Consider the following 13,992-nt stretch of genomic DNA (forward strand, 5'->3'; position numbering starts at 1 on the left):
TCACATTCAACGAAGTTGGGATATTTGGCTTGATTATTTATTCATAGACAATAAGCATGTATGCAGTTACAAACCACTGGACCGGTGATTCCAGCATGCTTGAGAGTATCAAAGGGTTTATTCAGCTCCCTGAGGACAAATGGGGTATCATTGATGTAAACAACCGCTTCCTCCCTGAGATCAATTATTGTCACATTTGGAGAAGAAGATGCATCGACTTCGAGCTTAGTACGTAAATATACTAGCATCTCTCGTGCTCCAGTAATTGTTGGAGTTCCCATGCTATAAACCGGGTATCCATCAACCTTGGGTCCAATAGAGAATTTTTATATAAGAACATTATTTATTTTGTATATTAAGATAAATGAAATAATATAAAGGGCATAAAAGACCAAGTCCAACAAGGGGGAAAGGGTTAAAGAACAAAGGAATTTCATGGAGTTGCCGGTGGAAGGAATGAAAGATTAAAAACAAGACAAAAAGAACAAGGTCAGTAAAAGGTAGACTAAAAAGAAACATAGTGCAATATGGAAAACTAATGCCTTAATCCCACATAAAGGAAAAATATCTGTATGATATAATAACTAATAATTCTTCGCATGCTAGGATTACCATTTAGAATCTCTTTAGTAAGTTAGTTGGTCACGGACACTCACAGGTATCAAAAAAAAAAAGGAAAAAAAAAAACCATTTAGAACCACTTTAAATAGGTCAAGATATCATTATAGAAAAGAAACTAGAAAAAGTACACATATACCTTGAACACATGAGGTGCACCATGAATTTGTATATAGCTGGAAGTTCTCTGCCCAGGAAAGAAGTACATTTTAAGAATGGATCCTTTGCCCAAAACAGAACCACAACGAGCCTTAACAACAGCCTCCATAACAGCATCTCCATGTTGAGACTCGTGCTGGGCTCTCAACGCCTCCTGAATTTCCAAATTCAATATTACTCAGTATATGCCCTTCATTTCTGACATTGGGTAACTTAAGTATATATAGACAGAGACTGAGAGAGAGAGAGAGAGAGAGAGAGAGAGAGAGGGAAAGATAGGACACACAGGCACAGTAAAAAATCTCCCAGGCCTTAATCTTATGCTCCATTTCATTGCTTGGACTTCTGGACTCTGATGCAACCAATTCTTGAATGTCATTCCCCTACCTTCTCCTTGACCACAGATACCATCAAATGCTTCACTACCAAGATATGCAGCAAAAGCAATCAAACGGAAATAACGCTCCAAATACTCAGCTCCACGGTTCAAGGCTACCCTCCTCACCCTTGGCTCCACATGTTGATTAAATACCTTTCTGTACTGCAGAACAGCTTGGCGAATATTCTGCAGTGCAGAACATCGATCAATAATAGCATCTAAGGCTTCTCTGCATTCCATGCCATTATCAAATAGTCTCGTAATCTTCCACAACAATAAGATGTCATTTATACCAAACACACGGCTCTGGTTCTTCTGTTTAACTTCTTTATATGTGGAGGGTGATACTACAGCGTTAGTTTCATTATCTTCATCACTCGACGAACTGCCATCCACTTCTTCACGAGTTTTCTTATTGAGCAGAATTTTAATAGGCCTTCCATAATCCATCCGAAGTTTTAATAGGCAGGCAATTACAGTTCCAGTGGTTGTTCTTCCTATACCCATCTAACAATATAAAACAAAAGATTAAAAAGTAGTAAAACAAATTAGAAAGAAATGATGATCATGATTCTCTGATCCACAAGTTGACATTCAGGCAAAGTGGGTAGAGTGGAAACTTCAACCTGGCAATTGAACACAAAAGCAGTATCCTTTGAAGCAGAAACTATATTCAATGCCAATGCGTCAAAGTCAGAACTTTTAGGAGCTTTACCATCAGTAATTGGTACACGTGCATACTTAATAGGAAAGCCATCACACTCTAGTCTTTTGAAAACTTCAAATGGAGTCTGAACAGACTCAGAGCTCACGTGTTCCCAAGTGTCATAAATTTGCCCATTGTCTGTTTCGTGAATGACCATTATTGCACCTCTATAGCGTTCAGCTTCCCTCAGAATATCTTCTTTTAGTCGTGCCTCCATTCTCTCCACTCGCTCCCGATCAATTCCCTGAAAAGAATTTGTATGATCGTGACTTCCCAAAGCATGGTGAAATGGTGTAAACAATAGCTTAAAAGGAATAGGTGCGGTTATTGCATCATATGAATTGTCAAGACCAAATGCAGGGAGAGTTATGTTGGGGAGGTAATTTTCTGTCCAAGGTATAGCTGCTGGCTAATCTAACCCATACATATGTTGTTTGTTTGCTATGATTGTTGGTTTAGTCAGAGGTTTCCTGTTGTGACAGTCAATTCATATAAATTTTGCCATAGTGAAGTGTGGATTCTCTTGTGCATGGATATTGTCCCAAAGTCACATCAACCACGTTTTAATGTTGTGCTCCTATTTACATGAAAATGTTGAATGTAAGGTACCGTGTACTCCAACATGTTCTTGTACGGTCTTTCCACTTCACGGAGCACAAATGGTTTTCCATTGATATAGATAACAGGTTCTTCCCTCATATTGTGCCAAAAAATTGGACGACCACCTTCTGAACTTCCAATTCTTCTAATGACAGATCGAATACCATCAATGGTGGGATTTGCCACTCCATAGACTGGAAATCCAGGGACTTCTCTAAAATTGGGTGCACCTTCCACCCTCTCGGGTAGACTTTGGTTTTGACAACCGGGACAATGGTCGCTTTTTAACACAGTTAGACTTCCAAGAACCTCCCCATTTCTCAAGGCCGCGACTACACCCATCTCAGAAGGACGACCATCAGCAGATTCAGCAATCTTCATGAGGGCAGGCTTCAAACTTGCATATCCAAGTGCACCCATAGGATCTCTTCTCAGCAACCTTCAAACACACAACACAGCGTGGAAAGAAAGTTAGCTAAAGTATATTCCAAAAATCTAAAATTCCCAAGGAGTGATGAAATTTTATGTGAATTCAGTTACAAAATTAATGGCGTAAACAATCTGAGATAGTACTTGTCAATGCATATATAAATATCGCAGAAGTATCTCAATTACATTTCACGCCAAACTACAATTGATGCATTCAGAACTTACGTATTGTATATTTGGATGACAATCATGTGAACATAGATTCCTGAAAGCCAACTTAACATCTAACACCTAACTTAGCATAATCAAGAAAAACCAAGTCAATGTGGATTGGTATGATATAATACAATAAGTGGTTGGACCATAGCAGCGATTGTATTGTATCTCTCTCAAACTGGCCACCGGAAAAAATGTTCCCCAACAATGTTTACAGCCTCTCCAAGGCAATGCCAGTATTCATGCCAATCATTGTTTTAGCGTCTTTGTTATCCAAATCAAATATACCATTTAAATTAAAATTTGTATCAGAAAAAATTACAAATGTAGGACACAAACCAACGGCCAACCCCATTAATTAAACAGAAAAAGTTCCCCAACAACTTTTACCACAGCTTCTCCAAGGCAATGCCAAGGTTTTTGATCAATTGTTTCTTTAGCCTCTTGTGTTATCCAAAACAAATATTGCATTCAAGTTGAAATTGGTATCCAACCCCCATGAATAAAAAAGAAGATGAAGACAGAACTGAAAGATTTACACAATGCAAATTGTTATACCTGCGTATGATGCTATACAATTCAGGCCTTTCTTTCATCCATTCAGCAAAACTGCAATGACCAGATGATGTAGAACGTAACGCTGATCTCTCTGAATGGATATAAACAGCAAAGCATATGAGAAAGTAGTATCTTTCCAAGTACTCCACAAAAAATGACAATGCTGCTTCTCTCTTCATCTCATCAGCTTGCCGCAAAATACTGTTGCGGTATGTGGCAATTGCTTCTCGCAAATTCTGTAGTTCAATTTAATGACACATCCTATTGTTGTGAACTTCACCATAAAAATTGAAAAATAAACCATAAAGCAACAAGAAAATAGGATTCTCAGAAAGTAGAATAACAGGTAAAAAAAAAAAACCTAAATTTAACTTCAATGAGCAAGAAGGTATAGCTGAATCCATTAAGTTCGAAGATTACCTGCATGGAGGAACATTTATCTATGACTTCATCCACTTGTCGTTTGCCTTCAGCACCACCCTAAGGGGAATTATCCTTGCTATAATAGGCAAAAAATACTAGCTAAAAATTTTTGCAAAAAGTGGTAAGAGACAGCAGCAAGTACCTCCAGTACCCGAGTCAAGCTTCTTATAACTGCATACTCTCCTCTACGAATTGCTTCGTCTGAGTTCGGCAAATTGTCATCGACATTGGCACTGCAGTCAGAAACTTTTCCAATTGAATTTGTCCTTGTGATACCTAGTTGATTTGGTAAGAAGATTAACATTAACATCATGCTTATCTAATTCATTCAAAAATCCAAGTAATCTAGGGGATTATGTATATAAATTTAATGTGCCTGCACGAACTGTTCGTTTCCTCCTTTTTTTGGTTATAAAAAATCACGTTTTCATTAGGAAGAAGTGGAAGAACACAAAAGGCCAACAAAAAAAAAATGACTGAGCAAAGGGAGCAGAACTAAAACAAAAGGCGCTCTAATCTAACAAAATAAGACCTAAAAAGCATATTTTCGATGTCCCTGCAAGATAAAATTTTGGCTATATAAGTTATTTCAAATAAGGAACCTAACTCTCCAACAAGAAAGATTCTCTCATTTAAACCAGGATTTTACAGGGTCTCTGGGACCACTACTTTTCTTTTTAAAAAGATACATACTTTCAATTAAGAAAATGAAAAGGGACTATTGCTCTAAAATACAAAAACCAAAAGAAACCACAAAAACAAAACTTACAAAAAGTACAAAAAGAAACATAACAATTTCAACAAGAGTAACTAAAAAGGAACAGTAAAGCTCTCCCTATCTGAAGTCTTGGATGGAAAAACACTTGAAACTTTTGGATAGAGAGCACTACACCATGACGAGACCACACACTAATAAAACTAAAATATAGCTTGCAGGCCATTCATGGGTGATTTAACACTTCCCAAAAAAACCTAACTTTTCATCACACCACAATAGCAACATTATCTAAGGAATAATGTTAAAAAAATTAACAATTATATCTACAAGTTATAGACACTTAACATTAATTTGAACACAAAAGGTAACAATAATACCAGAAGCTCCAACTCGATTCAAGTAGACCAAAGTTGCAATCACCATTCCAGTTGTAGTTCTCCCACGGCCCATTTGACAATTGAAAATTATCTCTGTATTTACATCAACTTGGGAAATTTTGCGAACCTGTATACAGGAATGAAGACTAGATAACATACCTAACAAGACATTCCAACCAAGCTACAAATAAAACAATAAGATTGAAAAAAAATTGGTCCAGGAAGCATAAACAACATCCATGAAAGATAAATGAATGGGACAACTATACAACACCATGAGTTTGGGCAAGTTGTAACTATGCCCTTGTGGGTGCTTCTACTTCAATTGAACTAAACGTAGAGCCCCTAAAATTGTGGATTCAAGCTCTAGTCAGTTACATAGAATACTACATATTAAATATTTAACAATAAATGATACAGCAAAAAAATGTCTAATGAGATCGGTCGAAGGCACAGCTAGCTTAGACATCTTCCATCATTAAAGAAAGAAAGAACTATATACGGAATCATTCCTTATTTAATATTCATTCTAATTACTAGAATATTGCAAAACAAAATCCGCAAGAACCTTTCCGTGAGAAGACAGAGAAAGTACAAAATAATGGGTAGGTAGGCCCATTCGTAATTGACTTTTCTATATAAAAGAAAAATCAATTACATAAAAAGACCACCAACTAAATTAAAGAAGAAAGACAATAAAAAAAAAAAGGTGTTTATATTTACACCAATAGAGAGAATAAAAGATACCATATTCAAAAAGCTATAAAAACTGGAGGAACTATCTCCGAGGATTCCACCGTTCCTTTCACACCAAAGATACAAGAAAAAGACATGGTTGAAAGCAAGCCATAAAGACTTCTTTGGTCCATGAAAAGATGGCCCACAAAAATCGAAGCAAGGAGATCCACCCAATATATGGTAAAGCCAAACCCTAACCAAAAGCACCTAACATATGTGACCAGTAGAAAGAGGCAAAGAACCACCAAAAGGATGAGTCAAATCCTCATCCACCAAAAAGTACATGACGCAGCACAAAGGAGATAAGAGATACTAGGCACTCTGCATTGTAAACGATCAGCTGTATCAATGCCCCCATGACTAGGCTCCAACAACAATGTTTTTATTTTCTTAGGATAAAGATCTTTCAAAAGAACCAAATAAAGGTTATGTTGGCCCTTTGAATGAATTAAATCTGCCATTCAAGAGTTGATGGTAAAACAATGGGAAGGATCTTTTGGCCAAACCCACATGTCATCAAACGAAGATAAAAGATTAAAAGACGAGCCCATTCCAAAACTTCAGCTTTGTTAAGGTTCCTCCGAAATCCTAGGTTTCAAGCAGATTGTGAAGAGTTGCAGAAAGAAGCAAACGATCACGTTCTCCGAGGCCACATTAAATCCTTCAATTTTCAAATCTAAGCAAATCATCTCAAGTCTTATTTCTTGTGAGGTCTTTCCAATCATCTTGGGAATTTAATCTTTAATATGACCATCAAATTTTCCCAATCCAAATCAGTTACTTCAAGACCAAATCTGCATAGGACCTCTGATTCTTGAGCAAAACTTGGCTTTAACAATTTTTTTTTTTTACTCTTCTTTGGAAAAACCCTCTGAGAATGAAAATTGACCAAGTCTGAATGCTTCTGACCTTTGCTGACCAAATTATTTTACTTTCTATTTCTATCTTTTGTTTTCTAATAAGAAATGTCCAAGGGGTATGTATATATATTTTAAGAGCATCAAACTTTTTAATATTTCTCCAAATATTAAAGTTATAAAACATGGGTGCTTAATATCTATAGCAAAACTGCAAAAGTTTCAAAAACAAAACGAGTAAAACAAACTCAAGAGATCCTGTCAGATTAAGAAACCTAAAAGATTAGTCTGCATCTCTGTCTTAAACAAAACAAAGGCAAACCAAACGAAAAAAAAGACTCCAAAAATATGGCATTCCCTAATTGTTTAGGATATCTGACTCTCACACTATGGTATTAGCAGCACTTGCAATACTTAGCATGTGCAGCGCATTCCTTCTTGATAGGGCCAGTAATAGTCGAACCTTTCATCTCACTCTCGATATTGACAATAACACCAGCATTAACTTCACTACATGTAGACACCATCCTTAAGAAGTTGTTCTTCCTTTTTTTCTTCCAACGTTAATCCACCATTAGACAATTTGAATGGAAAAAAAATGAGTTTTTTCAAGCAACAGTGGCTTAAATCCGTAAATTTTAGCTGCTGAAAAGATAAATTACAGAGAAGAACTTGAGCACTTACTTGACTTGAAATAATCTTTGAATCTTCGAGACCTAACAAAAAAATAAAAAAGAAAAAAATATAGAGAGAAGAGAGTTTTTTCTGTTCTCCTCCTATAACTAAAAACTCTGACTTTCCAGTTAAAAGAAAACACTCAATGAATCATGGAGATACCCCACTTCTTTCTCTTAAAGAAAAAAAGTTCCTTCTCATTATGCATAAGAGTCTCAACAAAGCTATCTTATGTAATGCATAATTAAATACTGTAAGTAGGACGAAACAAAATTGGTATATATTAAGAGTTCAAAACACTAAAAACTCACCAAAATATCGAAATCTGACTCTTTGGGAGACTTTTCATCAGTTACAGGAACACGTTCATAGTCTACATGGACTCCATCCACTTGTAATTCTTCATATACCTGCATCAAAAAGTAACATTTGGCTAGTCTGAACGTAGATATTTAATAAAGAAAACACTAAAACTAAATTTAAAGCGAATTTTAAAGTGGTAGAACATTAGAAATAGTAAGAGTATTAGCAGGGATATAATTGTATGCTTAGAAAGTGGTTTGTGTTTATGATTATGAAGAGAAATTAGAAGGTTGGCATAGGCAAATTTTAGAAATAGTTTGCGGGAGAGTCCAAGCCTCTTGAAGTGTTTGGACAGTGTAAATTTCCCTCTTAACATCAATACAAATTTTTGTCCAGATACTGCTTTTCCAAAAATTCTGACTCCAAAAATTCTGACTCCCTCTATTTATTTTTTGAAACTTTGAAACTGATACAAAACTTTTTATTGAAGAAATGAAAAGAGATTAATGCTCAAAATACAAGGAAAAAAAAAGTGAAGAAAAAATACAAGCCAATTTCTAAGCAATTACAAACATATAACTACTAGATTCCTAATAATATTCCCACCAGTTCCCTCCTAATGCTCTAACACAATATTGATACCTCTAGAGGTGATTTGATGGAATCATGAGACACCAGTTCCCATTGGTCTACCATTTGACCATCAGGCATTTCATCGGTCACAAGAATCTTATTCCCATATCTGCTAAGTCAGATTTAACAAAATTAAATTTGCCATCAAATAAACAAGAGTAAAATAGAAGATAACAGTTTTTTTTATAAAAAAGCAATCAATTATTTAACATCAAATACGCAGCACATATACTTAACCTTGAAGCTTTTTTTCTTTTTTTTAAAAAAAAAATATAAGGATTTATAAATTTGTATATAGCTATAGCATTTGATTGTCAAATATCTTATGTAGGTAGCTATCATAGATTTGAATCCATACGGCCATACCCTAAAGTCTCTTGTTTTTGTAGCCCTAAAGTCCCATTACACATTTTCTTCTTAGATAAAATACCTTGAAGCTTCAATTAAGATGTCTTCTTTCAATCGAGCTTCCATTTGTTCAACCCTAGCTCTGTCGATTCCCTAATTCAAATTCAAACACAAACACATGAAACCTAGTTATACTTTACAATATGATCTTTACCATGCAATAGAGTATAGCATATGAGAGGAATTAAATGTTAAATACCCCCAAATCCTCATAATTTAGATTAAGCCTTAAAACATTTTAAAGTTATACCTACAAACTTTCTATACATCAAACAGAACCAAAATTTTAAATTAGAAAATAGGCTAATAGAAAAATGTAAAAAAAAGGGGAATTAAAATCCGAATGACACTATCAGCACAACCATAAAATCAAAAGGTTAAATTACAAGTTTAGTACCTGAACTTTGAGGCTTGTGTCTAATAAGTCCTTAAACTTTCAATTTTGTGTCCAATAGATCTGTGAATTTTAAAAAATTTGAAAGCTCAGGGACTAACTTTGTCGTTTTGAAAGTTCAGAGACCAAACAGACACAAGCTACAAAGTTCAAGATTAAATTTGTAATTTAACCTCAAACCAAACTACTAGGAAGTTCTTTGATTCTCACCATTAAATTAGCCTGATTATGCAACTTCTCTCATTTACAACCCAATAAAAAACATGAATGTGCACATGCGCACTGATAATAAGTAGAAAAAGCAAGAATTTTTTTTTTTTTTTTTTTTCTAAAATGTTTCAGTTAGAGAGGGATATACATAATGTGATAAATACATGACTTGACTACGAGGAACCACTACAATAATCCTAAAAAAGTCACGCTACCCAGATGTAAACATGAGTTCCAATTTCAATCTTAAATACGAATCACACAGCCGGAGAAGAAAACCTACACAACCACTCCTAACAATATAAAACGAGTAATAATAAGTTGAAAACTAAGAATTGAAAGACACAGTAAAATGTGAGGTAATGAATCTCCAAAACAAAGAATATGCTCTTGGATACAACCTAAAGAAGAAGATAATTTTTAATCACTTTCACATGCACAACAAATAAGTAGACTCTTCCATTAAAGATGGTAAATTGCACAAACTTCTTTAGTCAAGGAAATTAAAGACGTGATGGTTTTTTAAGGATAATATTTTCCAATAACTTACCGTGTATTCAAGGTTGGAGAAAGGTCTTTCCACATCGCGCAAAACAAATGGACGTCCATTTATATATACCACCTAATCCAAATACATAAAAATGAATAAACAAAATCAAAACCTATTCCAAGTGACGTAATGGTTTAACTATAAATATTAAGAAAATAATAACATATGCCAATGGGTTTCTCTGGTTTCCTTTTAAAATAAAAATATGCCAATGAGTTTATCAGGGAACTTTTTAGGAAATGATGTCATTTTACTCGACACCATATGCTAGATGGCCAAAAATTCAAATACACAATATCCATAGTAAATTTAACTAACATGTAATTATTAAAGATAAAAGGACTATAATGACTATATTTCTGAGTTAGGATCAATCAAGGTAGGAAACCTCTAGCTTTCCAATAAATACCCCAACAAATCTAAGTGCTGTATCTATTTTTGTTTAAATAATTTTGAGTAACGTAGAGATTATTTAATTTTAATTAATTATATCGTAAATAATAGTAGAAAAAACTTTACACCGTGTACTTAACCTTAAAAATCCATTTTATCCCTCGTGATTCAAATGGACAATAAAGAGTTCACATTATGTTAGACTGTCATTTTTTTTCTTTTTTGAAACAGAAATGAGATTTTTTCATTGATATAATGAAATGAGACTAAGTACAATAAAATAAACAAAGAAAAAATACAACAAAGAAATTGGAGCAACAAGAACAAAATGAAAGAGACTAATCCTTAGAACCAATTGGGCTTTAACTAAAATACAAATACCCAAGGAACAAAAATTCCATACTATTAATCTTCTGGCAAAGAGAAAAGCTTGAAGCTTGAGTTACAAAGCTTTTTGAGAGTAGATGAGGTTTGGATCTGAACTCATAACCAGATTGAACTGAGCCAAACAGTCTTCTTATACAACCATACCACACAGCCAGCACAAGGGTAGATCACAGAAGGATCAGGACCCAAACAACTTTCGGAAGGCCAAAAGATGAATTCAACAAAAATTTGTTCGAACCCAATTGATGATATAATTATCTTGCTGCTCAGGCAACAAATTCTCTTAACAAATTTCAAGTAAGGCAGAGGAGTAAAACTCCCATTCCATGGGGCAAAAGAAACAACGAAGATGGTCACTAGGATCGGCAACTCGTGTGAAAAATCATCTATTATTCACTGGTGAGCGAGACTACTTCATCCGAGCATAATGTCACAGGCTTCAATTATTGAAACCAAATGCTGAGGAATTTCCTTCTTATTCAGAGGACGAATTGATAAACCACATGCCTTGCCTATTAACTGATCTTTCCCTGTCTGAAATAATTGATTTAAACCTTTGCCATATTCATTGAAAGACTCTTCGTCTTCTTGAATTTCCTCTGGTTCAGATCTATCAAAATCATCACTACTAGCACTTGCAATTGAATCACCATCAGAATCATACTTGCTGGAACTGTCAAATTTTTTTTAAACCAAAAAAAAAAAAAAACTTAACTTTTCATTTAGAGACTATTCAGATTATTTACTTGCTCTTTCACATTGGGAAATGACATGAGGAATTCTACTTTGGCTTGATATTTATATGGGCAACTTTTCTTTGAAACCTTCCTTTCCCAGATTGTTTGCCGTATGTTCCTCCGAATGGACTGTCTTTTTTATTATTGAGGGGGCCAAGTAGATGCTTGACAAATTTTCTTTTCGAAGAACTTTGAAGTAGGAAGAAATATTTGACTTCCAGTCTTTATTATCCACGGTTTCCACAGCCAATGGGTTCGGATACCATATTAACATGAGAATCCATTTCTTGAGCTCTCTTCCTTATCCCATCTTGTTCCTACATCAAGGTGTAATTCTTTTATATTGGAGTCTGATCTTGTAGTTAGTTGAGGACTTCTTTTGGGGGGCTTGTTTTTCTTTGGATGCCCTCTTAAGTTCTTTCATTTCTCTCAACAAAGGCTCAGTTTCTTACCAAAAAAAACTTGATTCGTGTTGTATCTCTTTCACTCCCTTTTGGGAGTTAGTGTGCTTCGATTTTTATCTTTTCATTATTTCAATAAGTTCGTATTTTCAAATAATGAAAATAAAAATAAAAATAAAGGTTGCATAATTTCCAAAATTTATCTCATCATAAAAAATTCTCAATAATTTTGTTCACCTACTGAGTATAGCAGCATTGGAGGGTACAGAAAACAAAGGTTAAAAACTACCTACCAAAAAAAAAAAGAACATTTTGATGAAGGGATTTACCGGTTCTTCCCGAAGGTTAATCCAAAGAACTTGAGCTTTTTGCCCATCTTTTTGAGCTCCAACATACTTGAGAACATTCTGAATTCCAAGAATTGTAGGAATAGCAACACCATGGACTTGTAATGAATCGGCCTAAAGAAACATTGTCAAAAATAGAATGTGTGAATGGTGAAGTACACAATTAACCATCCAGTTAATTAATTGGAATGCATCCATAATTACAGTATCACACAAAAGGTCCTCGGGGGAAGATTTTGGGAAGCCTAACAAAGTGTTTGCATTTTGATTTCAGAACAGAAAATTGAAACTATATATATTAACAAGACACGCCTCCTAGGAATAAGTGTTTAAGGGATACAAACTCTAAAGAGAGTGAAACTAAAAGGAAAATTTAAATTAAAATATAAAAAATAGAGACAATTACAATCAAATAGAGATCAACCATGAAAACATTTAAAGGACAATAGAGTGTTCCAAAATCCTTGCCTTCTGAGAGCCAAAACAACTCAATGAGAGCTTGCAATATAGATAGCTTTCCATACTTTGTTTCGGGAGTACTTCACTAAATTTCCATATTTTGGTGGGTATTTATCAAATTATCATGCACTTCTAGGACCTCCCTTTAAAAAAAAAATTTCATTCTTCGGTTATGTGTCGAAAGATAGAAATTAAATTACTACCACTTTGGGTATTCACTTAATTTTGTTAGGTATAACCATGTAGGTGTTTTTCTTCTAGTATTCAAAACGGTGTATTTTGGACAACAATAAATCACACATCTCTAGTCCCAAGATGATTTATTTTATCACCCTCCCAAAAATACGATCTCATTAGTCTTTCCACTTCCAAACAAACATCATAGGCTCCCCAGAGTTAAGTCTTTTTTGGGGTTAGCCACCAAGAGAAAGACCAAGATAAGTGAATGGCTGCTTTTCTACTTTACAATTCAAATGAGAAAACACTTGTTGTATCTTGGAGTCATCCACATTACTCCCACACAAAGATGGCTTTCCCCAATTCTCTTTCAAACAACAACACCATTCAAACAATTCAATAGTATTAATGAGGGTATTATCAAGCATTGTATTGTCATACTTACAAAAAAGCATATCACTTTGCATGTTGGAAGATAGAAATTTGTACATTGTCTTGACCCACTATAAACCCCTCAAAAAGACTCTTTTAGAGTTAACGACTGGGTGCGTCAACCTAGTTGAGATTTCCGAATGCGCCTGTTGATCCCCTTGTCTTTTAGATTGTATGGTTATTATGTCTCATTGTAATTTGAACATTAACCTCTTTTCATTATATCAATGAAAAGTTTGTTTTAAAAAAAAAAAAAAAAAAAAAAAAATTTACAAAATTTTTAAAAAAAAAAAAAAAAAAAAGAAAGACATTTCACTTACAATAAGAAAGAGAAAAGATGAAAGCAATCCCCTTGCTTTATACCTCTGGAAACAAGAATTCTTCCTTGCAATCATCCACTAAGAACTAAAATCCAAACAAGATACTAAAAAGGATAATCATGGACTTACCCAAGATTAACTACTAATTATACTACATCAATTCTATCCCTTAAAATAAATAAATAAATAACAAATCTCGTCCATGAATTTTGAAAAGAAAATGAAGTCGAAAAGTAAATTGCTTAAATGAGAATAGCTTCAGGCTCATTCTTAGCTGGCAAAAACCCTCGAACAATATACTGCTGAAAACAAGAAACAACCAATCAACCAACAAACAGCTTGTCATGGCAGAAGGGCCACTGAAATTCTTCCTATGGAAATCATGAAA

General features: G+C 34.4%; 1 protein-coding gene across 2 annotated transcripts in view; it reads right to left on the reverse strand.

The window, feature by feature from the left end:
* LOC120067208 (paladin) overlaps positions 1-13,992 on the reverse strand; it is a 36,771-nt gene that overhangs the window by 2,988 nt on the left and 19,791 nt on the right. For both annotated transcript variants that reach the window (XM_039018711.1, XM_039018712.1), the window contains exons 3-16: positions 12,199-12,330; positions 9,952-10,023; positions 8,820-8,890; positions 8,399-8,498; positions 7,765-7,863; positions 5,184-5,310; positions 4,231-4,364; positions 4,086-4,145; positions 3,666-3,901; positions 2,472-2,901; positions 1,783-2,106; positions 1,064-1,663; positions 758-931; positions 75-305 (exon numbers count right to left, since the gene is read on the reverse strand). In XM_039018711.1, the coding sequence (XP_038874639.1) occupies positions 75-305; positions 758-931; positions 1,064-1,663; positions 1,783-2,106; positions 2,472-2,901; positions 3,666-3,901; positions 4,086-4,145; positions 4,231-4,364; positions 5,184-5,310; positions 7,765-7,863; positions 8,399-8,498; positions 8,820-8,890; positions 9,952-10,023; positions 12,199-12,330 (2,790 nt within the window). The remainder of the gene's footprint in view (positions 1-74; positions 306-757; positions 932-1,063; positions 1,664-1,782; positions 2,107-2,471; positions 2,902-3,665; positions 3,902-4,085; positions 4,146-4,230; positions 4,365-5,183; positions 5,311-7,764; positions 7,864-8,398; positions 8,499-8,819; positions 8,891-9,951; positions 10,024-12,198; positions 12,331-13,992) is intronic.

This window comes from Benincasa hispida, chromosome 12, assembly GCF_009727055.1.
Source record: "Benincasa hispida cultivar B227 chromosome 12, ASM972705v1, whole genome shotgun sequence".
NCBI classification, from domain to species: domain Eukaryota; kingdom Viridiplantae; phylum Streptophyta; class Magnoliopsida; order Cucurbitales; family Cucurbitaceae; genus Benincasa; species Benincasa hispida.